The sequence below is a fragment of the Theropithecus gelada genome, chromosome 16 (genome assembly GCF_003255815.1).
Source record: "Theropithecus gelada isolate Dixy chromosome 16, Tgel_1.0, whole genome shotgun sequence".
Lineage (NCBI taxonomy): Eukaryota > Metazoa > Chordata > Mammalia > Primates > Cercopithecidae > Theropithecus > Theropithecus gelada.
In genome coordinates, this window is record NC_037684.1 from 60,587,571 (window position 1) to 60,612,850 (window position 25,280).

The 25,280-nt window shown below is 41.0% G+C and overlaps 1 protein-coding gene and 1 pseudogene across 1 annotated transcript in view; one reads left to right on the plus strand and one right to left on the minus strand.

Moving 5' to 3' along the window:
* UBE2G1 (ubiquitin conjugating enzyme E2 G1) overlaps positions 1 to 25,280 on the minus strand; it is a 105,231-nt gene that overhangs the window by 34,043 nt on the left and 45,908 nt on the right. The window contains exon 2 of the mRNA XM_025362958.1: positions 7,850 to 7,952. Within this exon, the coding sequence (XP_025218743.1) occupies positions 7,850 to 7,952 (103 nt within the window). The remainder of the gene's footprint in view (positions 1 to 7,849; positions 7,953 to 25,280) is intronic.
* On the plus strand, positions 201 to 1,603 carry LOC112609820 (annotated as a pseudogene).

Below are 25,280 nucleotides of genomic sequence, written 5' to 3' on the forward strand. Positions count from 1 at the left end.
CTCGGCCATATTTATTTTATTTAAATGATGTGCTGCATGCTGCCGTCTGAAATTAGCTCAACATTTCCTGTTAATCTGTAGTCCTGTTGTACCTGTCTCTTGTCCGATCATTTTATTTCCCACAGTTCACTATCTACTAGTCTAAGATATTTGGGAGTCATGTGATCACTGCCTTGGCTGTGCTCTGCGGGCACTGCTTTCTGCCGGGTCCTGGAGTCATCACCCCTTCCGCCTCTCGGTCTCCCGCGGGTGTAGTGGAGGAGAAGGATGAGAAAGCATGGCTGCCGCTGGCCCTTCTGTGGCCTCCAGCCGCCTGTCTGTGACTTTTGATGCTGTTATTGATGTTCTTCCTTGGCTTCAGCAGATATTTTTGCTGTAATAATCCTGCTGCCCTTCGGACTCAGGATAAATGGGATATGGCGGTTAACACCATGAAATTCATGCTGCTATATGCCTGGTATTCTTGGCCCAGTGTGGTTTTGTGTTTCTTTGGTCGCTTTTTAAAAGACCGAGTATTTGGAATATGATGGGGCACAATTATTTTCAGCTGTTTCATTTGCATTGGACAGGTTGTTTTTGTTCTGAGTGGAATATTTAATGTTTTTTGGCTGACGGAATTTGAAAGACTTGTGTTTAGGATTGGTGGGGAGTGCTTAGCAGTTGCCCAGAATACATATGCTGTGAGCTGGTTTAAAGACAAAGAATTAAACCTGGTGTTTGGACTCCAACAATTTAGCGTGGCTAGAATTGGAAGTACAGTAAACATGAACTTCATGAGTTGGCTGTATTCTAAGATTGAAGCTTCGTGGGGTTCTGCTGGTCACACAACCCCTGGAGTCACACTTAAGACTGGAGGTAACATGTCTTCTTTCACTAATCTGTGCCTTCCTTGGCTCTTGCTTACTTAGATCCCAGAGCAGAGAGAACCCTTCATAAAGAACAAAAAAAAGGGGGGGGGGGGAGAGTTTTTAAATTAACTGATGTAAAGGATTTCTCCTTACCCCTGTGGCTCATATTTATCATCTGTGTCTGCTAGCGTGTTGCCATGTTCCCTTTTATTAGACTTGGGAAAGTTTTCTTTACGAGAAATTTGGATTTTCTTTCCAGGCAGCAAGTGCAATGAACAGTGTTGTGTATGTCGTATCAGCTCCCACGACCCAGTATTTGGGCTCCCGGTGGATGACACAGGGAAGAACAGCATCTGGGTTGTGTGTGTGGTCACAGCCACTCTTGTGTCCCACATGATGCTGGCCTTTATGATGTGGAGCCCTTGGGTTGCTATGTGTCCTCTGGGAATCTCCTAGTCATTGCCTGCCTGTGCATTATGGCCAATAGTGGCATCTGTAGTTCCTGAACATCAACTGGGAACTGCATATGGCTTCACGCACTCCATTCAGAATCTTGGGTTGCCCATCATTTCCATCACTGCTGGGATGATACAGGATACTCGGGGATATTTGTTTTTTACAAGTTTTCTTCATTGCCTGTGTTTCTATGTCACTATTATCTGTGGTCTTACTCTTATTTTGTGAATGATGCCCAGGGTGAGAACCTCAATTACTCCACAAGACAAAGGGGAGAAACAAAATTTGCCCATACTTAATAAGTTTAAATGACTGTGTCATGAGAATGGCTTTGCACATCATTGGTTTGAAAATCTCCATTTTAAAAAATTTAGAGTTTAGTCATTAGAAAAAATAATGGAATGGCAAGTTATATTTATATCCAAATACACCTATTTCAAAGTGTATCTGTGAGAACTATTTTAGCCTGGGTCTTCTGTACTGTATGTTGCTGAAGAATTCTACAAAAGGCCAATCAACAATGGAAGGTTTAGAAAACTGCTCTGGAACATCCAGGTGAACTTCCGAAAAGAACAGTGAAAAAAGAAAAACACTGGAGCTTCTGTTATCTTAGGGATATGATAATGTATGTATCTTAGGGATATGACCTTTCCTTTATCTTATAGCAGAAAAAAAAAATGGCATTGTCATAGGCATTCCCTTTAGTGGTAGGGAATAATGCTAGAAAATAGGTGAAGATTTGTATGAAGTCTCTTTCTATTCACAACCAGTAGCTTGTGCTCTACTCTGTGGTTATGTGGACTGCTGAGCAGTGACCCTTCTGAGTTTATTTCTCTGTTACTGAGGACCCTAATTTCTTAGGGACACAATATTAGAGTACAAACTTTCCATACAGTTTTTCATATAATCTAATTAGTAACTACAAAGTGTCCTTCAAATTATAATTGACATTTACAAAGATAAATAACAAAACCGCAAAAGGGGAAAAAGTAAGATTTTTTTTTTTTTTTTTTTTGCTGTTATAAGCAATAGAACATTGAAAGTCTGAAACATTTCCTAAGCATAGGGTTTTTACCCTAGAAATGAAACTGCTAAGACCAAATTTAAGTAATTGTTCAAAGTCACTCAACTAAGAGTGGTAGAGTTAGAGAGCTAACCAAAGGCAGTCCCCAAAGTCCATGTCCTTGAACACTACATGATAAACAGCAAGGCATTACCACTGATCATTCAATTTCTAAGCAATGCAGGCATTAGGTTCATTCCCTCCAGAATTTCATTACAGAACAGATGGCTTCTGCCTCTACATCTTACAGCAAATAAATTTATAACTGGAATATAAATTATAAAAATAATTTATAACTGGAATAGAATTTTGCAACTGTAAAAGAATGTAATTCTGAGTTTTGGTTAACTGATTCTTCATTTTCTACAACCACCCAAGGTAAGGCAATACTACAAAACACATAATCTGGGGCCGGGCGCGGTGGTTCAAGCCTGTAATCCCAGCACTTTGGGAGGCCGAGACGGGCGGATCACGAGGTCAGGAGATCGAGACCATCCTGGCTAACACGGTGAAACCCCGTCTCTACTAAAAAGTACAAAAAACTAGCCGGGCGAGGTGACGGGCGCCTGTAGTCTCAGCTACTCGGGAGGCTGTGGCAGGGGAATGGCGTAAACCCGGGAGGCGGAGCTTGCAGTGAGCTGAGATCCGGCCACTGCACTCCAGCCTGCGCCACAGAGCGAGACTCCGTCTCAAATAAAAAAAATAAAAAATAAAAAAAAAAACACATAATCTTAAGATTCTCCAAATTTTTCATACCATTGCCAGTGCTTAAAAACAAAATAAATAGATATGGCATACTCCTTGAACAGACCAGCCATTGGTGATGAAAGGAAAAGAGAGATAGAAAATACACAGACATCATTCATTAATAATTTATAAAATGTTATAATTATACAGTGATATCCAGGTTTCTGAAACTTTCTGGGGTTTTTTGTTTGTTTGTTTAAGACATGGTCTAGCTCTGTTGCCCAAGCTAGAGTGCAGTGGCATGATCTTGGCTCACTGCAGTCTCCTGGGCTCAAGTGATCCTCCCACCTCAGCCTCCTGACTGCAGGCATGCATCACCATGCCTGACTTATTTTTGTATTTTTTTTGTAGAGACAGAGTTTCGCCATGTAGCCCAAGCTGATCTCCAACTTCTGAGCTCAAACGTTCCACCCTTGGCCTCCCAAAGTGCAGGGATTATAGACGTGATGAGCTACTGTGCCCATCCTAAACTTCCTTACTACAAACCTGTTGCCACTTCTACCTGAAATTTCAATTTCTGTGGATATGAGTGGTTATCCATACTGCTTATCAGTCTGAAAATAGTTGGTATACCTTACCAGTTCAGAGTGTACATTTCCTAGAAAAACCTTAAAGACTACTGCACTGGAAAGATTCATTAATAAAAATAAACATGTAATGCAATATAAAGATGAGTATGACTGAATTAAGACTTGTGGCAACTATAGGAGTCTCAAAGTAACCCTTGAATGTACCAGTTATCAATCACATAGACTGAAGAGAGTGGAGTGCCCTCTAGTGACTAAATGAGGGCTAATGACGGCACGGTGAGATAATCACACCAGCTTTTACAGAATTTTGGTTCAGTATTATTTCTATTACCTAATTATAAAGTAGTGAATTAACCACTTAGGTCTGGGTACCATCTGAGCCTATACTAATTTATTTTCAATCCTGTAACACCCCTTCCCCCCAGTACAAGCCTCTACTTCCCTTCACAGGCAGTTATTTATACATAAGGTATATACATTCACTCCCAATAGCGCTCTTCAAACAATTCCAAGATGGCCTCTACTCTCTCCATTCCACTGAAATAATTACAAGAACATCACTACTTTCTTACTTTCTGTTAAGACAACCTTTTTTTTTTTTTTTTTTTTTTTTGAGACAGAGTTTTCCTCTTGTTGCCCAGGCTGGATGGAGTGCAGTGGCACGATCCCAGCTCACCGCCAACGTCTGCCTCCCGGGTTCAAGCGATTCTCCTGCCTCAGCCTCCCGAGTAGCTGAGATTACAAGCACCCACCACCATGCCCGGCTAATTTTGCATTTTTAGTAGAGATGGGGTTTCTCCGTGTTGGTCAGGCTGGTCTCCAACTCTTGACCTCAGATGATCCTGCCCACCTCGGCCTCGTACGCCACCACGCCCAGCCAACGACAAATCCATTCTATGAAGTACATGATCCTTGGTAGCATTTTAAAAGGCCTACTTCTAACAAACCTTTCTTCATCCCCCTGTATCTTGCTTTGCCTTTCTCAGGTCCTGCCCTAGGAACACGCTCTCTCTCTTTCCTGAGCAAAGGCTACTGATCTCAGGAAGGCACAGTCCAGAAGTGACCACCAGTATTCTCAGCAGCGTATACACACTCCAGAGGAGCTGCCAGAAACACTGCTGTGATTCACATCTCAAGTCAACAGCCAACACTTTCAAAAATGTACACCAAATACCAGAAACGGTGTTGTTTTCTTTTTTGAGATGGAGTCTTGCTCTGTCACCAGGCTGGAGTACAGTGGTGTGATCTTGGCTCACTGCAACCTCCGCCTCCCGGATTCAAGAATTCTCCTGCCTCAGCCTCCTGAGTAGCTGGGATTACAGGCGCGAGCCACCACGCCCAGGTAATTTTTGCATTTTTAGTAGAGACGGGGTTTCACCATGTTGGCCAGGATGGTCTCCCGACCTCGTGATCTGCCCGCCTCGGCCTCCCAAAGTGTTGGGATTACAGGCGTCAGCCACAGCGCCGGCCCAGGAATGGGTGTTTATTAGTGAAAAGAAAAAGTGTTTCTCTTTGGTGGAGCTGGAGGTACACAACATACAGTCAGTTATGCGAGGCTTTACGACAGGGTTATGATCTGAGAAAGGCATCCTTGGGCGATTTTGTACATCAGAGTGAACATACACAAGCCTACAGGGTATGGCCTACTTACATACCTGGGCTTTAGGATACAGCCTATAGTTCCCAGGCTACAAACCTATACAGCATTTTACTGTACTGTATACTGTAGGCAATTGTAACAAAATGGTGTATATCTAATCCTGAGAGGTCAGGAGTTCGAGACCAGCCTGCTCAACATGGTGAAATGGCATCTCTACTAAAAATACAAAAATTAGCCGGGTGTGGTGGCAGGTGCCTGTAATTCCAGCTTCTTGGGAGGCTGATGCAGCAGAATCACTTGAACCCAGGGGACAGAGGTTGCAGTGAGCCAAGATTGCGCCACTGCACTCCAGACTGAGAGACAGAGCGAGACTCCATCTCAAAAAAAAAAAAAAAAAAAAAAAAAAATTTCAATGAGGCCCTTAGAATTGAGCTCAAATCTGGATTCCCAACCAATGCTCCATACGGACATCAGTTTAGGAGAGTTTTTCTTGTTTTCATGTACGTAATACAAGGGTAACTAGACTCTGTCACTGAAATGTTGCTGTGTCTCCTAAGGTGGTGATGTTGAAAAACTACAAGAATAGATCTGAACTTCACCGGGCTCACATCCCAGGTGTGATAAGTGGGTAAGGATCTGGCTGCATCAAGCATCTTTTGGTGAAAAAACTGTTAGGAAATTTGCTTTCAAATAACAGTAAGGTTAGGAGGAAGCACTTCCAGATGGTCTTCAATGGCTACTGTTATCTGCCAAAAACCTTAATCATGTGGGGTGGCCAAATTCAGTTATCTCAATTTGTAAAACTTATCAATGCAAACTACTATCAGGAAACACATCAGCAAAATTTCGGATTGGCAGTCGTTATCACAAACACAAATGTCCACACTACGGTTCAACTCTACGTATCAGCCTAGCCTGGCAGAGAAATAGCTCCAAATCTTCTTTTCCATCAGCTGTTTTCTGAGGAGGAAAAGAGCTACTAACTCAGAAAACCTAAAAACAACTACCTGACCATCACCAAAAAAAATGTTTGATGCATCCAAATCCTTACCCACTTAGCACCATTGAGATGAAGGTTAAATGAGAAAGTATAGTCCAGACCTCAAGAAACTCAGATCTAGATCTGTCCCTGTCACTCAGTTGACTTTAAAAGGTCACTTCCTTTTTTTCCCCCAATACCTGAACTGCTGTAAAAAGCATGGCAACTTGTATCAGTCACCAATGTAAGGAAGTCTTGATGCATCTTTGTGTGCGTGTGTGTGTGTGAGATGGAGTCTCGCTCTGTCACCCAGGCTGGAGTGCAATGGCGCTATCTCAGCTCACCGCAACCTCCACTTCCTGGGTTCTAGTGATTCTCCTGCCTCAGCCTCCTGAGTAGCTGAATTACAGGCGCGCGCCACCACACCCGGCTAATTTTTTTGTCTTTTTAGTAGGGACAGGGTTTCACCATGTTGGTCGGGCTGGTCTCGAACTCATGACCTTGTGATCTGCCTACCTCAGTCTCCCAAAGTGCTGGGATTACAGGCGTGAGCCACCATGCCTGGCAGATGCATCTTACAAAGCAATACATACTAGTAAATTTAAGTTAGTCTGCAAACACTCAGAGCAGAAAATACAACTGTGGTCTTTGCATCTAGAAATGTACTACACGAAATATTTTTAAAATTCTACTTCTCTTCTTCTACTCTTATTTAATACCACTACATTGTTGTCTATCCTTAAGTCATTGGTTTAACAATTAATAGTCAGTTAACAGATTATCATATAGGCTAACAATAACTTTCAACAAACTAGGAGAAAGTGACCATTAGTTTAGTATAGGATAAGAACACCTAGATTCTAACCAGTATTCGGTGGGGACTCAAGTAGAGAACCACGAAAATAGACGATCTTGAAAATTCTCCTTAGCCTTCTTAAAACATTGATGTGTATAATACATTCTCAATTAAAATGTCCAAAAAATATATAATTCTCCTGCCTCAGCCTCCTGGATAGCTGGGATTACAGGCGTGCCACCACGCCCGGCTAATTTTCGTATTTTTAGTAGAGACAGGGTTTCACCATGTTGGCCAGGCTGGTATCAAACTCCTGACCTCTCAGGTGATCCACCCACCTCAGCCTCCTAAAGTACTGGGATTGCAGGCGTGAGCCACCACACCCAGCCTGAAACTATTATTTTTAATAGCAATAGGTCTTAGACATTAGAGATTCAAGGAGAACACAAAAACTCTTCGATGATCCAATTCAGTACAAAGGATACTGAATACAGCCATTTCTCCTGCTCCTTAAAAAATAATTTCATTTCAGTTTGCCAAAATACTTGTGTTTTTGCTTTGTTTTGTTTTGAGATGGAGTCTCACTCTGTCACCCAGGCTGGAGTGCAATGGTGTGGTCTCAGCTTACTGCAACCTCTGCCTCCTGAGTTCAACTGATTCTCCTGCCTCAGCCTCCTGAGTAGCTGGGACTACAGGCGCGTGCCACCACACCCATTCCCAAAGTGCTAGGATTACAGGCGTGAGCCACCGCGCCCAGCCTGCCAAAATAGGTTTTAATTCAATGTATTAAAAGAGCTCCACTTTGAAGATGTCAGTCCCATTATACTTACTAAAGTGTATCTGGAGGGCCAATAATAAGGACTTCCCATCGGTAGAGATCATTGTCATCTATTAAACCTGCAGAAAAGCCTTCCACTGGATTTTTGTTGAGTTCTGTGGAAAAAGCAAAGTTTAATCAATACATTTAAGCACAAAATTTTCATCCAATAGATAAATTACAGAACTTGAGCATACATGTTATATATAAGTTTTAAACCATCAAACAGATATACCTTGCCAGGCAAGATGCTACTTGATGGCCAAAATATTTTCATGTCTATACTGTAAGAAAGCCCTGGGTAAAGCAAACTCTCCAGAAGATCAACTTCTACTGGTGTCCAGCCAGGCTCTTGTCATTCTGGGTGGCCCTACAGTGGTCTTTTAAGGCAGCTTATTAAAATGCAGATATCCAGGCCCATCCCCCAGAGATTCTCGTTCAGAGGGAACCCCAGAAATCAAATCAAGTTGGCAATTCTTTTTTTTTTTTTTTTTTTTTTTTTTTTTGAGACGGAGTCTCGCTGTGTCACCCAGGCTGGAGTGCAGTGGCGCGATCTCGGCTCACTGCAAGCTCCGCCTCCCGGGTTTACGCCATTCTCCTGCCTCAGCCTCCGAGTAGCTGGGACTACAGGCGCCCGCCACCACGCCCGGCTAATTTTTTGTATTTTTAGTAGAGACGGGGTTTCACCATGTTAGTCAGGATGGTCTCGATCTCCTGACCTCGTGATCCACCCGCCTCGGCCTCCCAAAGTGCTGGGATTACAGGGTTGAGCCACCGCGCCCGGCCAAGTTGGCAATTCTTAAGCTGCTGTCTTTAGGGTATGCTTTCAGAGTGTCTAATCATACCTTTTCATTGGAATATACTGAGCTTAATAACTTTCATTTGTACTAACATTTGTACTCCTATTTGACATGTCCCTGTAGTCGTGGGGACCTGCTCCTACAGTGCTCCTGTGTGCCCATCCATCTCTGAGCACAAGGAGAGCAGAGGTCCCATAAGTCTTATCTGTGTATGTTGACCCTCTGACAGCCACAGCCTCTGGGACACAGGATTAGCTTAAGAGTAATAGCTAGAGCATACAGGAATGGCTGTAGCATCATGAGGTTCTTCTCTTCTAAAGAGAGTGCCGTGGCATGGAGAAAGAATGACAGGGTGGGAAACGAGAGGCGAGGAACTAGCGAGGTGGGGGCACACAAGCCAAGACAGGGACCTTAAGGAGCAGGTGAGCAGGGGTGCAGGGCCCAAAATGTTTCCAGAGACACCAGACTTAATAAAGTACTGGCCTACTAATGGTGAGCAGACCATATGAGAAATTTTTAAACAGTTTAATGAGGTATAACTGACATTCGGTGAACTGCACAGACTTAAATTACACAATTTGGCCAGGCACAGTGGTTCACACCTGTAATCCCAGCACTTTGGGAGGCCGAAGCAGGTGGACCACCTGAGGTCCAGAGTTTGAGACCGGCCTATTAACATGGAGAAACCCCGTCTCTACTAAAAATACAAAATTAGCCAGGTGTAGTGGCGCATGCCGGTAATCCCAGCTACTCAGGAGGCTGAGGCAGAAGAATTGCTTGAACCTGGGAAGCAGAGGTTGCGGTGAGCTGAGATCACACCATTGCATTCCAGCCTGGGCAACAAGAGCAAAACTCTGTCTCAAAAAAAAAAAAAAATTAAAAATAAATAAATAAATAAAAATTTAAAAATTAGCTGGGCATGGTGGCATGCGCCTATAATCCCAGTTACTCAGAAGGCTGAGGCAGGAGAACTGCTTGAACCTGGGAGGCAAATGTTGCACTGAGCCAAGATCACGCCATTCATTGCACTCCAGCCTGGGTGACAGAGCAAGACTCCATCTCAAAAACAAAAACAAAAACAAAAAACAATTTAATAAGTACTGATATATGTATACACCAGAGGAACCAACACAACAATCACAATAGTGAATGCACGTATCAATCACCCACAAAATTATCACGTTTTACCTGCCAGTGGAATTGGGTACTCATTGGCTCAAATTGGAAAGTGGGGACAAAGAACATGCAAGAGTAGAGTGGTTTGAAAAGGACTTGGTGGGAGTCTCAACAGGTGTGTAATTCTCGTGTACTACCTGCCATCATTCTCACGCAGCTTTGCCTAAGGATGAAACACAGTATAATACAGCTCAGAGTGCTACCAACGACTGAACCAATGTGTAGGTAACTGAGGAGATATTAATTTTGGGGGTAATCAGAGATGGTATTATTTCAACGACTAGGATTTAACAACATGCCAGCAAAATATGAGAAAGTCAACAGTGAAAATTTATTATTTAGGCCGGGCGTGGTGGCTCACACCTGTAATCTCAACACTTTCAGGAGGCCAAGGAAGGTGGATCACTTGAGATCAGGAGTTCAAGACCAGCCTGGCCAACATGGTGAAACCCTGTCTTTAGTAAAAATACAGAAATTGGCCAGGCATGGAGGTGGACACCTGTAATCCCAGCTACTCAGGAGGCTGGGGCAGGAGGATCACTTGACCTGGGAGGCAGAGGCTGCACTGAGCCGAGACCATGCCACTGTACTCTAGCCTGGGTGACAAAGCGAGACTCTGTCTCAAAAATAAAAATAAAAACTTTATGTTTAAACATGGAAGTGCTTCTTTTCTTGAAATTTGAGGGGAGATATGTATAAGTCTAATATTTTTGCATAACAGGCAAACTAGACTTTTACAAACAGTTAAAATCAGCGCTGTATTTCAATACACAAGAAAGGCATTTTTACTTTAAAGTGGCTAATCTAAAATACTTTTTAAAGATATCGAAAGTGGGCCGGGCGCGGTGGCTCAAGCCTGTAATCCCAGCACTTTGGGAGGCCGAGGCGGGTGGATCACGAGGTCAGGAGATCGAGACCATCCTGGCTAACATGGTGAAACCCCGTCTCTACTAAAAATACAAAAAACTAGCCGGGCGTGGTGGTGGGCGACTGTAGTCCCAGCTACTCGGAGGCTGAGGCAGGAGAATGGCGTGAACCTGGGAGGCGGAGCTTGCAGTGAGCCGAGATCGCGCCACTGCACTCCAGCCTGGGTGACACAGCGCGAGACTCCGTCTCAAAAAAAAAAAAAAAAAAAAAAAAAAAAAAAAAAAAAAGATATCGAAAGTGCAAACACATGAAGATGGGAATGGCATTTTCAGGTACTTTGTTTATGCATGCATGTGTGTACTGAGTGCCAACTATGTTGCAGACATTCTAGTAAAACAGAAAGTCACACTTCCCTGTCGACTGAGGGATGGAGTGGAGCACACACAAATGCGCTGTGAGGAGTTATTTTCTACATGAGTGATCTCATTTCCAACCTTTTTCTAGATAAACACCATTACATTACTTGGGCCATTTTCTGAAACACTGTACGCAAGAGTCTTGTGAAAGATTCTATAATATATCCAGAAATTACCTAGTTGTTGCATTTTCCACCAGAAGTCCAGGGTTTATAAACATAGGTGAGTAAGCTCTGAAATTATTTATTACAAAATTACATGGTCAAAATTACCCTTGAAAATTTCCTTACACTTTCCATATGATACTCAAAAGTATATCATTGCTTCTTACTCTTGTCAAAACCCCCAAGTTCTTGAAATCTTTTGCCCATTCTTTCCATGCATCTCTTCTGCAGGCCTAATTGTGTCCTTTGCTTGTGGAAGTAAATACAAAAGCAATGCTGAAAAATGTCCAACGCCTCACTTTTGTCATGGCTTCTGCCCCCAGCATGACTCTTCCTAGGTCTAGATGCATGAATATTTAACAGGCTTAATCCACTTAAAGCGATAGAACCGTACCATACCTTCATGAATGCTTCCTTCAAGGTCCCTATCAATACTAGCCCCTTCCATGAAGTCTTCCCTAAATAATTTATCAAATAATCTTTTGGCTTCTGCTAAATTCCTATTGATTGTACTTCAGTCCGTCTACATCTTCTGGCACTTGACCAACATCGGCTTCTGATCTCCAGAGAAGTAAACAGGCAATTACAATGTGCTCCAACAATAGTACAAGAATTTGAGGGCACACAAAAAAGAAAGGCACATAACATAATCATGAGGAATAAGAAAAGGCTTCTACAAAGAAAAGAAATAAAGGATTTGGGTGAGGAAATTCAAGGTTTAGAATCTGAACCTCTACTTTAGGTAGAGGAGCATGTACAAAAACTTGAAATAGGGCAATCAGTATATGACTGGAACGGCGGGGGGCAGGGGAGCAGCTGAAACTAAACAGAATGTCAAAAGCTGGACAGCAAAGGGCCTTTGTAAGCCCTGCATGCTTGGACTTTATCCAGAGGGCAATGATAAGCCTTTGAAGGGTGGTTCTTTTTTTCTTTTTCTTTTAAACAATGGGGTGACCTCATGAGATTTACATTTGCAAAAACCAATCTTGTAGTATGTAGAAGATTGTGTAAATAAGGCATGATGAGGACAAAGAAACAAAAAGCAAGCAATTCAAGTAATCCTGAAAAGCGAACCTCAAGTATATAGCCGAGGAAACAATGAAGAAAACAGGGATATTTAGAAGACAGAATCAATCACCCTAACCTGGTGATGTTAAAGAAGTAGGGCTTACAGTAGTAAATCAAAAATGACATGAGCTGGGCGTGGTGGCTCATGCCTGTAATCCCAACACTTTGGGAGGCTGACGTGGGCAGATGGTTTGAGCCCAGGAGTTTGATGCAACATGGCAAAACCTTGTCTCTACGAAGAAAAAAAAAAAGAAAAAAAGTAGCCAGGCATGGTGGCGTGCACCTACAGACCCAGCTACTCACGGAGGCTGAGGTGGGAAGATGAGATCAGGAGGCGGAGGTTGCCATGACCTGAGATGACACCAGGGCACTCCAGCCTGGGCAACAGAGCCAGATCCTGTCTCAGTTTAAAAAATAAACATGTATTTTTTTTAAAAAAAAAAAAAAAAAGGAAAATGACATATGATAAAAAAGTTGAGCAGAGTTACCATATGACCCAGCAATTCCACTTCTAGGTATATACCTAACATCTGTCCACACAGAAAGTTGTACATGAATGTCTGTAGCAGCATTTGTTGTAATGATCAAAAGGCAGAAACTCAAACATCCATCGACAAATGAATAAACTGCAGTATATACATACAATGAAATATTATTCAGCCATAGAAAGAAATGAAGTACTAATATATGAAGCTCAGTAACATCAGGCTAAGGTAGAGAAGCCGGACATATAAGGTCACACATTATACAACTTATTTTATATGATATATCCAGAATAGGCAAATCCAGAGAGACAGAAAGTAGATTACACAATGAGAGAAGGGAGAAATGGGGCATAATTACTTAAGGGGTATGGGGTGATTTAATGGTGTGATGAAAAAGTTTTAAAACTAGAGAGAGCTGGTGGTTGGTTGTACAACATTGTGAATACACTAAATACCACTGAGTGGTACACTTTAACACCGTTACCGATAATGTGAATTCCCCCCTCCGGCTTTTTTTTGACACCAGATTTCCATGCAAGGCTAGAAATCTGTTCATTCACTGAAATGAGAAACATAGGCGGTGGTACTGGTTTTCCAGGAGAGGGGAAGAAACGGTGATGGGCTTAGTATTAAATGCCTTTTGTTAGGGACAAAAAACACATTGTCTTAAAAATAAATCTAGCTGGGCACAGTGGCTCACATCTGTAATCCCAGCACTTTGGGAGGCTGAGGTGGGAGGATCATCTGAGGTCAGGAGTTTGAGACCAGCCTGGCCAACATGGTAAAACCCCATCTCCAGTAAAAATACAAAAACTAGCCAGGCATCCGGTAGTCCCAGCTACTTGGGAGGCTGAGGCAGGAGAATGGTGTGAACCCGGGAGGCAAAGCTTGCAGTGAGCTGAGATTGCACCACTGCAGTCCAGCCTGGGCGACAGAGCGAGACTCCATCTCAAAAAAAAAAAAAAAAAAAAAGAAGCAGCAGCCAAGAAGCCACAAAAACGTTTTATTAAAGCTAAAGGAGTTGCATTTAAAGGAGAAACTATCCCACGATGATAAACACATACAGCTCAGGGAAGAAGGGGTCTATATTCAGTCCACTGGATTCAATTTAAAAAACAAAAAACAAAAAACAGGCCACAGTTGCCCTAGGCATAAGCAGTGTCGCCTGAAGGTAAGATAGAATCCATGCAGGAAACGCTGAGTCGACAAAGAGAAGATGAAGTGGAAAAACCCAAGTGGAAATTTTTTCTAAAAGTTTGACGGTAGATGGAAAAGTGTAGTAGTCCCAGGTAAATGAAATTCAAGCAAGTTTTATTTTAATGGAAAAGCCTGAAAGATGTTAAAACATCCTATCTGTGTTTAAATGTTGATATGGATACCTCACACTATATTCAAATCCAGACAGATTACAGATATAAACAAAGAGGTATAAAACCTAACTAAAAGCAAATACAGAATTGAGTTTTTTCACATCATTTTGAGTAGAGGTGGTCCTCCTATGCAGGACACAAAACTCAACAGTCAAATAATGCTACACAAAATACTTTAAGTGCAGTACAGTAATAAAGTCTAAATACAAATGACTGGGAAAGAATATTTGCAACATACAACAGAGCGAGACTCCGCCTCAAAAAAAAAAAAAAAGAATATTTGCAACATAATAGGGAAAAGTTTAAAATCCCTAATACAAATAGAGCTTCTGTAAATCAAAAGGGGAACTAAAACCAAAAAGTGACCATGCTTGACCTTCTACTTATATTCCTAAGGTATTAGGAGTTTTGAGAGTGCCAAAGATGAAGATAACATCTTTTCTGAATGCTATCTAGAGATACAATTAAGAGTTGGAAAGGGCTAGAAGACCTCTCTTTCTCACAAGTCATGAATGCTAAAACACAAAAGTTTGCAGTTCTAAAGGAGGCAAAACTAACCAATAGTATTACAAATCAGGACAATGGCATTTTCCCTCTCTCTCTCTGTGTCTTTTGGAGTGGGAAGTGAAAGCAGTATCTGGGAAGAGGCATGGAACAGACTTCTGGTGTACTGGTACAGAGGCATGCTGTCCATAATATGTATGTACTTTCCTGTCAATGTTATACTTCAGTTTTTAAAACTAGTAAATCCTGGAGTGTCTGGTGACTGTTAAATGAGAGTTGTGCTTGCATGCTATGAATCTGGAAATCACTGTGGGCCAGAGTGGTCTACAAGCCATGAATAAAAAGGAAACCCAGGGACAAGGAAATGTCCTTGAGAGTAATGATTTCGGTAAGTGTTAAGTAATGGAAAATAATGCATGAACAGACTTGCTAAGATAGAGTCATTACCAAGAATAAGACTAAAAAGAACAGAAAGAGCATATAAAAAGTAAAAACCCTGCATTTCTGAATCAGAATTGGAAGAATCAATATAAAATGATATGGCTTTCAAATATATAGTTCTCAGATCTGTCCACTGAAAAAGCCTCGAAAAAATGAACAGCCCAGTAGTACCCAGAATGTGGTCTCTAAATATGAATTTATCACTAAAACGGACCAGGGCTCTTCAGAGAAATGGCTGACTCCAGGTCTAGAGCAAGAAATGTTAGGTTCATCTCACACATAGCAGACAAAAAGGAAGCTATCGAGTAATACTATGGTATTGTGAAAGGGACTCAAGAGCCAGCTTGAAGAGGCCTCCACTGGTCAAATATGGGACAAATGACTGAAATACGCAAGTTTAAATCCATGAGTTTATAACTGTGAAATCAAAAACAAAAAACTAATTTATCACCACTACAGGATGCTGGTAAATCATTTTGTTATTCTGAAAACCAATTTTAAAAAGCAAAAGAATCAGTATTTAATGTGATCCTTTTTTATTACACAAATTATATTGCCAAGTAATCAAAACAGTAATTACTATTTGATCAAATGAGGTTTCTCTCTATAAAAATATTCCAGCTAAAAAATGAAAAACAACTGAAACATTAGCCATTTTATCATTTAATCCAGGCATTTTAAAAGACAACCAGATATTACACGTCTCCTGAAAAATGAACAAACCACCACGTATGAAGTAAAGTCACCTCACAAACCTAACCTGTTTGAGCCCCTAACTACAATAACTAATTCACAAAGAACAGAAACAGAGAAATATGTTCAAGGACATCCCTGGGACACAATTAGCAAGATCTACTCTAGATATTCTAAAGAATAAGACATGGAATCTTCAGCAAATATACTGCCAAGAGCACAAAAGACAATGAATTCAAACATTTTTTAAAATTTATGACAATTATGACACAAATGAAAATGTGAAGCGTAACGAGACATTAGACAATATCCAGCAATTGTTGTTTCCTTTTTTGAGTCTGGCAATGGTGTTGTGCTGGGGGTTTTCTTACCATTTTTAGAGATACTGAAATATTTACAGAAAAATGATCATGTTTAGTATGTACTTCACAGTCATTAAGGAGAGGGCTAAGATGGGTGAAACGAGACTGACCATGACCTAATCACGCCGGGGGCTGGGGGAGCACACAGAGGCTCATTATGCCCATCTCTATCTGTCCACTTTGGTATTATTGGGCATTTAAAAGTTTCCTTAAAACATTTTCTTTAATCTAAAAAAAGTTTAATATAGCCTAAAATAATGCTTTCAGTATTGTTGATCATTACGTAAAAATAAACCTTCACTGCACCTCAGCAAAATACAGATTCTCAGAATAACATTCCAAGACCCAACTAGATGGCATTTTGTACTTGACTACTAAAAAAATAAGCTACTTTTGGCCAGGCGCGGTGGCTCACGCCTGTAATCCCAGCACTTTGGGAGGCCCAGGCGGGCAGATGACGAGGTCAGGAGATCGAGACCATCCTGGCTAACACAGTGAAACCTCGTCTCTACTAAAAATACAAAAAATTAGCCGGGCGTGGTGGCGGGCGCCAGTAGTCCCAGCTACACGGGAGGCTGAGGCAGGAGAATGGCCTGAACCAGGGAGGCAGGACTTGCAGTGAGCTGAGATCGCGCCACTGCACTCCAGCCTGGGCGACAGAGCAAGACTTCATCTCAAAAAGAAAAGACAAGAAGCTACTTTTAACTGTAAGTGTACTTTGCCAAGACCAATTGTTGGCTAAGTCTAACTTCTACAAAGTCAGATACAAAGGGGGGTTTATAGCCTAGTAATGATTTTCCTTTGTGTCTGGATGACTGTGGTCTCCTACTCCGGGAATATGAGTTCCTGTCAAGTTTATTTATACAACACAGTTGGCTGCAAGGTGTATGTCTGTAAAGTAACTATTTTTATAGCAGCTTCGCTTTGAACTTCTGAGATCATAGATAGACCCTTTTATCCAAACAGTACATAATTACTCCTAACTATTGAGATAATTTGTCAAAATAATTTTGACCTTATCATCAGAGGAATAAATTGCCATGTTACCGTAAAACATAAAAATGCCACAAACCAAGTCACCAAAAGTAACTGCAAAAACGTTCCCGTCCTTCAACCTTCCATTAATTAATACTGAAAAAAGTCAAGTACAGCAATCACAAAGGTTTATTTCCTCTTTAGATTTTAAGATGCATCAATTTAATAATCTTTACAAATTTCTGGTAAACTTTAAAAATTTGCTTAAAATTAAAATTTTTTATTTATACCACGACATGGGCTACAGGCTAGCTGATTTCCTAATCAAAAACATTTCTGGCCAGGCACAGTGGCTCATACCTGTCATCTCAGTGCTTTGGGAGGCCAAAGTGGGAGGATCGCTTAAGGTCAGGAGTTCAAAATCAGCCTAGGCAACAGCAACATACAGCGACCCAGTCCAAGCTACTGGGGAGGCTGAGTCAGGAAGATTGTTTGGGCCCGGGAGTTTGAGGCTGCAGTAAGCCAAGAAGGTGCCACTGCACTCCAGCTTGGAGCAAGACCGTGTCTCTTAAATTAAAAAAAAAAAAAAAAAAAAATTCAAGGCCAGGCTCAGTGGCCTCTAATCCCAACAGTTTGGGAGGCCGAGGCAGGAGGATCACTTGAACCTAGAAATTTGAGACCAGGCTTGGCAATATAGTGATACATTGCCCGTGCGTGGTGGCTCACACCTGTAATCCCAGCACTTTGGGAGGCTGAGGCAGGGGGATAACCTGAGGTCAGGAGTTCAAGACAAGCCTGGCCAGTATGGTGAAACCTCATCTCCACTAAAAATACAAAAATTGGGCAGGTGTGGTAGTAAGTGCCTCTAATCCCAGCTATTCAGGAGGCTGAGGCAGGAGAATTGCTTGAACCTGGGAGGAGGTTGCAAGGAGCTGAGATCGCATCATTGCACTACAGCCTAGGTGACAAGAGTGAGACTTCGTCTCAAAAAAAAAAAAAAAAAAAAAAAAAAACCAACAAACAAAAATATTAGCCGGACATGGTGGTATGTGCCTATATAGTCCCAGTCACTCGGGAGGACTGCTTGAGCCTGGGAGGGAGGGAGAAAGAGCAGTAAGCCAAAACCACACCAATGCACTCCAGCCTGGGAAATAGAGTGAGACCCTGTCTCAAAACACAACAAAACAAAACATATCCAACCCAATTTCTTTTACCGTGCTTCAAAAACACAAGGAAAATGAAACAGACAAGCCAAGCAGATCAGAGATGATCTCTTAATAAGAATTTGTCAATATGCTTCCCAAAGGGATTTGCTTGGCAGAATTCTGGACCACATTCCTAAAGTAACACTTACTGACATTCTGCTACCTGCAGTATTTCACCCTGCTTATCACAGCCTCTTCAATCACAGGCGTAAGGGTTCTTCAATATTAAGTCCTAAGTATGTTGTTGCTTGCACATAAATTATACACAATAGCATAAGCATACATCTCTGCCAAGATATGTTGCCGCAGGAGCTCCTCGCAATACCGAAATTATGCCCTAGCACTAGCTTACAGTGTCACACAAACAGCTTACTTTGATCTCACCTATTTTACACAAATAAATTTGATAAAGATGATTTCTGGGGACTTCTGAATGTCACTTCACAATGGAAAATTTGGGCACAGCATATGATATTTTGTCAGTATTAACTAGCCTGGACAACTTAAACAGATCATTTCTATTTTTTTAGTCTCATTTTCTTTATCAGTAAAGGATGGCAAAGCCCATGGTAACGTTGCAACACAGAGAGGAGACACTGTATATGCGAAAGTCTGACCCATCTTAAGGTACAATAAATGTTAGTTGTCCATTTCCTTCCTTTAAAACCGCTCATTAATTAGGCTACAGGATATAAAAGGAATACATCCATGCTCTTCAGAATCTTGAGAACAAGCCCATGCCTGAAATATTTATTTTGGAAAATACCACCCGGCTTCAAACATCACGCCCAACTATGTTTCTAGCAGGACTGCCAGACAAGGCCCCCGGGCCCCAAAGCCACAGGAGGGACTGGTCTTTCAGAGTGGGGAAGCTGGGCTATAAAGGCCTGAGAGCTGCCAATAGTCACAGTTCAAGTCTCAAGGAGAATGAAGCCAAAACAAAGAACAAGCAAGAAAAAGAGATCCAAACAGATATTTGATTTCTTACACCTGGTACTACTCCTGCCCTTCTATAAACTTAGTTAAAAGTCAGTTTTCCTTTTTTGTCTAAATTTATTTTAGTTGAATTCCTGTCACTTCCAACTAAGAATGTCACCTTCTTCATTTGTAAAGCCCTATTTTTAAGTTTACATCCCACTTGGTCTCTAATCAGTTTCCCCTCGAACACCAGTGGTTCTCAACTGTCCTTTTACCTTCCCCCAATTACGCGGGGCAAAAAAGTGATTCTCAGGCTGCAGTGAGCCGTAAACATGCTGCTGCTGAATGAAGCAAGCACAGTCATGAGATTCTTCAATTTCCAATTCACTTTAAGTTCATTTCAACCACCGAATAATACATGTAAAAAAAAAGAAGGACTTCAGAAAAACAGTCTCAAAGAAATTACAGAAACATATTTTTAAAAGAAGACCCGAAAGAAAACATTATAGAGCAACAGGAGACCTTATAGGAAAGCGAGACACAGACAAAAAACAACTAAAAACAAATCATGGTCATAACTTTAAGAAATACTTCTAATGAAAAGATAAATCGATATTTTAAAAGAGTAAAGATAATAAACAAAGGAGATTTACATAAGTTAAGCTGGCATTCCTGAAGAGATCAGAATATGGCATAAATCTACAAAGCCTTCTATAATAAGTAAAAAACAGATTGAAAACATATCCCACAACTCAGAAAAAAACAAAATAAACAGTAAAACATCTGTCAAATGAGGCACTGAACTTTAGGAAGGGAAAAAACAAGTCCAATATAGGTGGGTGGGTAGAACCAACCAGGTTAGCCTCAGATTTCCCCACAATACTCAATGTAGGTAAGTAACAGTGACGTGAATAAATACAGAATCCTGAAGAAGAATGTGATACAAAGAATGAGAAATGCAGCCAGGCACGGTGGCTCACACCTGTAATCCCAACACTTTGGGAGGCCCAGGAGTTCAAGACCAGCCTGGACAACACAGCGAGACACCACCTCTACAAAAAATACAAAAATTAGCTGGACATGGTGGCAAGCGCCTGTGGTGCCAGCTACTCAGGAGGCTGAGGGGGCAGATCACTTGAGCCCAGGAGGTCGAGGCTGCAGTGAGCTGTAAGCATGCTGCTACACTCCAGCCTAGGCACCTGTCTCAAAAAGAGAGAGAGAGAGAGACAGAGAGAGAAAGCCCAAACAAGAAGTCAAAATAAGATGGCAATACACATTCATAAGTATTGTAAACTTTAAGGACTTTGGTACTTTTTGAAATAAATGCTGGGAAATGAATCAAAATAAAGAATTCTGTCATAGAAAAACGGAGGTGAAAGGGACCAGTGTAGTTACCAACCCCATGTAAATGCATAAATAAAACCAAACCACCATGAATGCTATAAGCTTTTCTATAAATATATATATTTAATAATATATGCTGCCATTGCCAAGGGGCACACACACACGTGTGTGTGTGTATTATTTTCTTGTTGTCATTGGTCCTATTTTCACATTATCAGGATTTATATATAAATTTGTATTATCAGGATTTTACATTGTTATTTTCTGTATTATTGTAATTTTACATTATCAGGATTTCTATGTTAAAAAATAGTAACAAATTACTAAATATATACATTTATGGTTAGAAAACGAGAAGGGAATGGAGGGAAGGAAAGGCAGAGAGGTACTAAGGAACACATATGTGTTTATTCCCTCATCCTGGACATCAATAAGTCAGTGGGTTCCGTCAAGAGTCTCAAAACTACTTAGAAGTTTTTTATCAATTTTCTTCTCTCAACTTTGACTCTTTTAGAAATTAATCTCTTCTTGATATAAATATCTATCTATAGGTCAATAATTTCTTCAACATTACCTTAGCTGGGTTGTCATTCGTATGCAACTTGCAGCTTAAAGTATATAAATGGCATACCTATTACAACCCCAGATTTCAGCCTGCGTACATGCCCTGAAAGGTAGATGCAAGGATGTCCAACACTGGGAGGTATCTGTAGGTGGTGGTGGTTATTACCAAGTAGTAGAATATTTTCAACTTTCTTTTATATACTTTGATTTTTTAAATTATGAAAAAAGGCCATTTATCCTAAAGTAACATAGGAAAATAAAATAGAAGGCATGAGACACTCCACCTTCTTGCTCTCCAAAGACAACCACTGCTAACAATTTGCTGTGTATTTTTTCAGATTTGGGCTATACCACCATACACTATACAGAAATGGAATCACCCTTTTCTAACTGATGGCCACTTAGCATAGTCTGAACATTCGATACTTTGTTTCCACCACCACACCTCTTTTTTTTTCCCCCTCAAATATAAATAATGCTGCCTAGGTATGAGGTGAGAGGAGTGAAAAAACAAAAAGAAAGGTAAAAAGAAATGATGAGTATTTAAAAGTCTTTTAAAAAATAAATAAAGGCCGGGCGCAGTGGCTCAAGCCTGTAATCCCAGCACTTTGGGAGGCTGAGGCGGGTGGATCACAAGGTCAAGAGGTCGAGACCATCCTGGCTAACACAGTGAAATCCCGTCTCTACTAAAAATACAAAAAAATTAGCTGGGCGTGGTGGTGGGCACCTGTAGTCCCAGCTACTCGGGAGGCTGAGGCAGGAGAATGGCGTGAACCCAGGAGGTGGAGCTTGCAGTGAGCGGAGATCGCGCCACTGCACTCCAACCTGGGAGACGAGACTCCGTCTCAAAAAAAAATAATAATAAAATAAAATAAATAAATAAAAAGAAAAAATAATGCTGCCATTGCCAGGCGGTATAAACCTGTAGCCGCAACTGTTCTGGGGGATGAAGTGGGAGAATCTCTTGAGCCCAGGAGAGTTTGAGGCTGCAGTGAGCTATGATCGCACCACGGCACTCCGGCCTGAACAACAGAGCAAGATCCCATCTTAAAAAAAAAAAAAATTAATTAATTTAATTTAAAAAGAAAACTTTGCACTCTCCTTGTACATCTGTGGAAGTATATCTAGAATATAAACTATAAACTGAACTCTAAGTCAAAGGAACATATATATCAAACCACAAAACGTTTACTTCAATGTATTATCCCAGAAACATTATAGGTAACTATTTCCCTCCAGTCTTGCTAACACTGGGTATTTTTACCACTAGCTAACACCGGGCATCCTTCTGCCACTGGCAATTTATCTTTGGTGCATTTATATATTTTTATTTCCCCACCCCTTATTTTTACATTGAGTGATCCTCTTTTTTCTTATTATCTGGATGGGCTTTTTAAGCACTGTGGCCTTTTTTTTTTTTTTGGAGACAGAGTTTCACTCTGTGGCCCAGGCTGGAGTGCAGTGGTGTGTTCATGGCTCACTGCAACCTCTGCCTCCAGGGCTCAAGCAATCCTCCCACCTCAGCCTCCTCAGTAGCTGGGACCACAGGCACAAACCACCATGTCTGACTTTTTTTTTTTTTTTTGTATTTTTGGTAGAGACAAGGTCTTCCTATGTTGCCCAGGCTGGTCTTGAACTCCTGAGCTCACCTGCCGCCCCGCCCACCCAAGTGCTGGGATTACAGGTGAGCCCAGCCAATTTGCATAATGTTTGTTGCTATTAGAGTCTAAGGTATGAAGGCAATATTTACATTTAAACCCCCAATTTTCCTAGGCTATTAGTGTGCCATTCAAATGTGTGTCTATAAAATTTATTATAATTAAAGCAAAAGTCTGAAATGTGAAAAAGAAAATTAGCAAGATAATATAATTTTTCTTTTGTGTATTTCGATTGGACTAAGTGTGATATGAAACTCAAAAGCCAAACAAGTCAGAATGACAGCTTTGTCTACATTTTGAAATACAACAATCTGAATGACAGGTTTCTAAAATATGACCAAGTATTAAACTACTTTTAATGCAAGTATAAGAAGTAGATTCACATAAAATGCACAAAGTTAAAAACTGGAACAGGTAATACAAATACAAAATGTTGTACTCACAAACACATATTAAGACGGTGTTGACTCCTCATTCCTCTAAGTAGTCTCTACCCACTTCTTGACATAAGAAAGAAGGAATAATGTAAGCAGCAGACCATGCCAGCTCCAATCCAAGATTTCTTCCAAAGGGGAACAACAGGTGTGATTGTGTCGAAGTAGCTGTGACATACTGACACTAATTCTCTCTCTGCTGTATCTTCCCATCATGCCTGAACTCCTCCTCAAACCCTTCCCTAAGACGGCATTAGGAGATCACGTTTCTCTGATTCAAATAACTATTTATTTGTATGTGCTTCTCCTTATCATCACATTAGCAAAAGAAGAGAGCCCTGTCGCATGATCAGAAATGTTGTGCATGAAATATAACTTCCACTGAGAGGCATCTTGTACACGATCTTCTCCATATTAAGTAAAAATGGCTTCTAAGAAAATGGATGTCCTGGGAAAATACAGGCGAACCTAACTAAGAGGCCTAGGAAAGCACATACATTGAAAGAAAAAATTGGAAGTAATGCATTTGTTAAGGCAAGGGAGCCAAAACTCAAGCCCCCGACTCTAAGTATATCCCCTGCATCACACATAAGACCGTTTCTATGCAAGAGAAATACAAATGAAGGCAATGTTGATGACTTGGACATAGCATGGTGCTTTTCTAACCATTGCGATAATACTTTATACAACAAATTTATAACTGCAAGCAGCATGGAACCACTGAGCACTGTGTGGCAACAGCAATGTGCATTTAGTATCTCCAAAGTTATGAAGGTCAAAGTGGAGAAACAGGAGAATTTGGTGAGCAGCTGAGTTGCAAAGCAAACCCTGAATTGTTTGAGAGGTTTAAGAACAGTACATAAAAGCATAAATTAAATATCATTGATAAATAAATTAGCTTCTGCTGATAGCAAGACTGCAACAAACTTTCCCCCAATGAATTGCGAAAACCATTAATAAAGATAGAAATATTAGAAAACAAATTTGTAACTGACAAAAACAGACCTTTCTTAAGGAATTCATCTTTTGTAAGATAAGAAAACGTGTCAGGCTAACATTGCTTTTCTATTTAAAAAACTGAGAGAGATGTTAAGCTAAAGCCTTTGCTGATATACTCTGAACACCCAACAATACTTAAGACCAACCTGTAAAACAAACGCAAGGACTCATCACAACCTATGACATCAAATGTCAATTACTGATGCAGTTTCTGATGCAGGATGATGATGAAGGCAAAACTCCTTTAACTAAGGACTTTAAGGAAGAACCTAAGATGACATATGAATTCATCAAAACGAAAATGAATTAATCAAATAAGAAACCAATCCCTTTCAATTTATTGCTGACCTCCAAAGTTTACAGAAAGTCATCTCCCAAAGCAAAAATTATTAGATCTTACTAAGAAGACTGGGTTGAGAGAATAGCTTTGTCGCCCAGGCTGGAGTGCAGTGGCACAATCATGGTTCACTAAAGCCTTGACCTCCTGGGCTCAGGCAACCCTCCTGAGCCTCCTGAGTAGCTGGGTCTATAGGTACATGTCACCATGCACAATTAATTTTTGTAGTTTTTGTAGAGGCAGGGTTTCACCATGATGCCCAGGCTGGTCTCGAAGTGGGCTCAAGCGATCTGCCCACCTCGGCCTCCCAAAGTGCTGGGATTACAGGTATGAGTCACTGCACCTGACAGAAACTAGTATTTTTAAGGCTTTATATAATGCAAGAAAGGGGTGGAAATTTGTTATGTAGATATATTTAGAGCATTTCAGTCACAACCCTTAATGTAATAATCCAGGCAAGGATGATCAATGGATGCTAAAACCAGTCAGTGAAAAGGTCACTGGAGAACGGAATATGATGCCCAAGTATCATCCCCCAGATTACTCACCAGCACAAAGAGATAATGCATCTTGACAACAGAGAAATCTGGCAATCACCAAATAACTGTTCAAATTTGGAACCATTAACCCAAGAACGTGTATCTTCTTATCTGATGCAAAATGG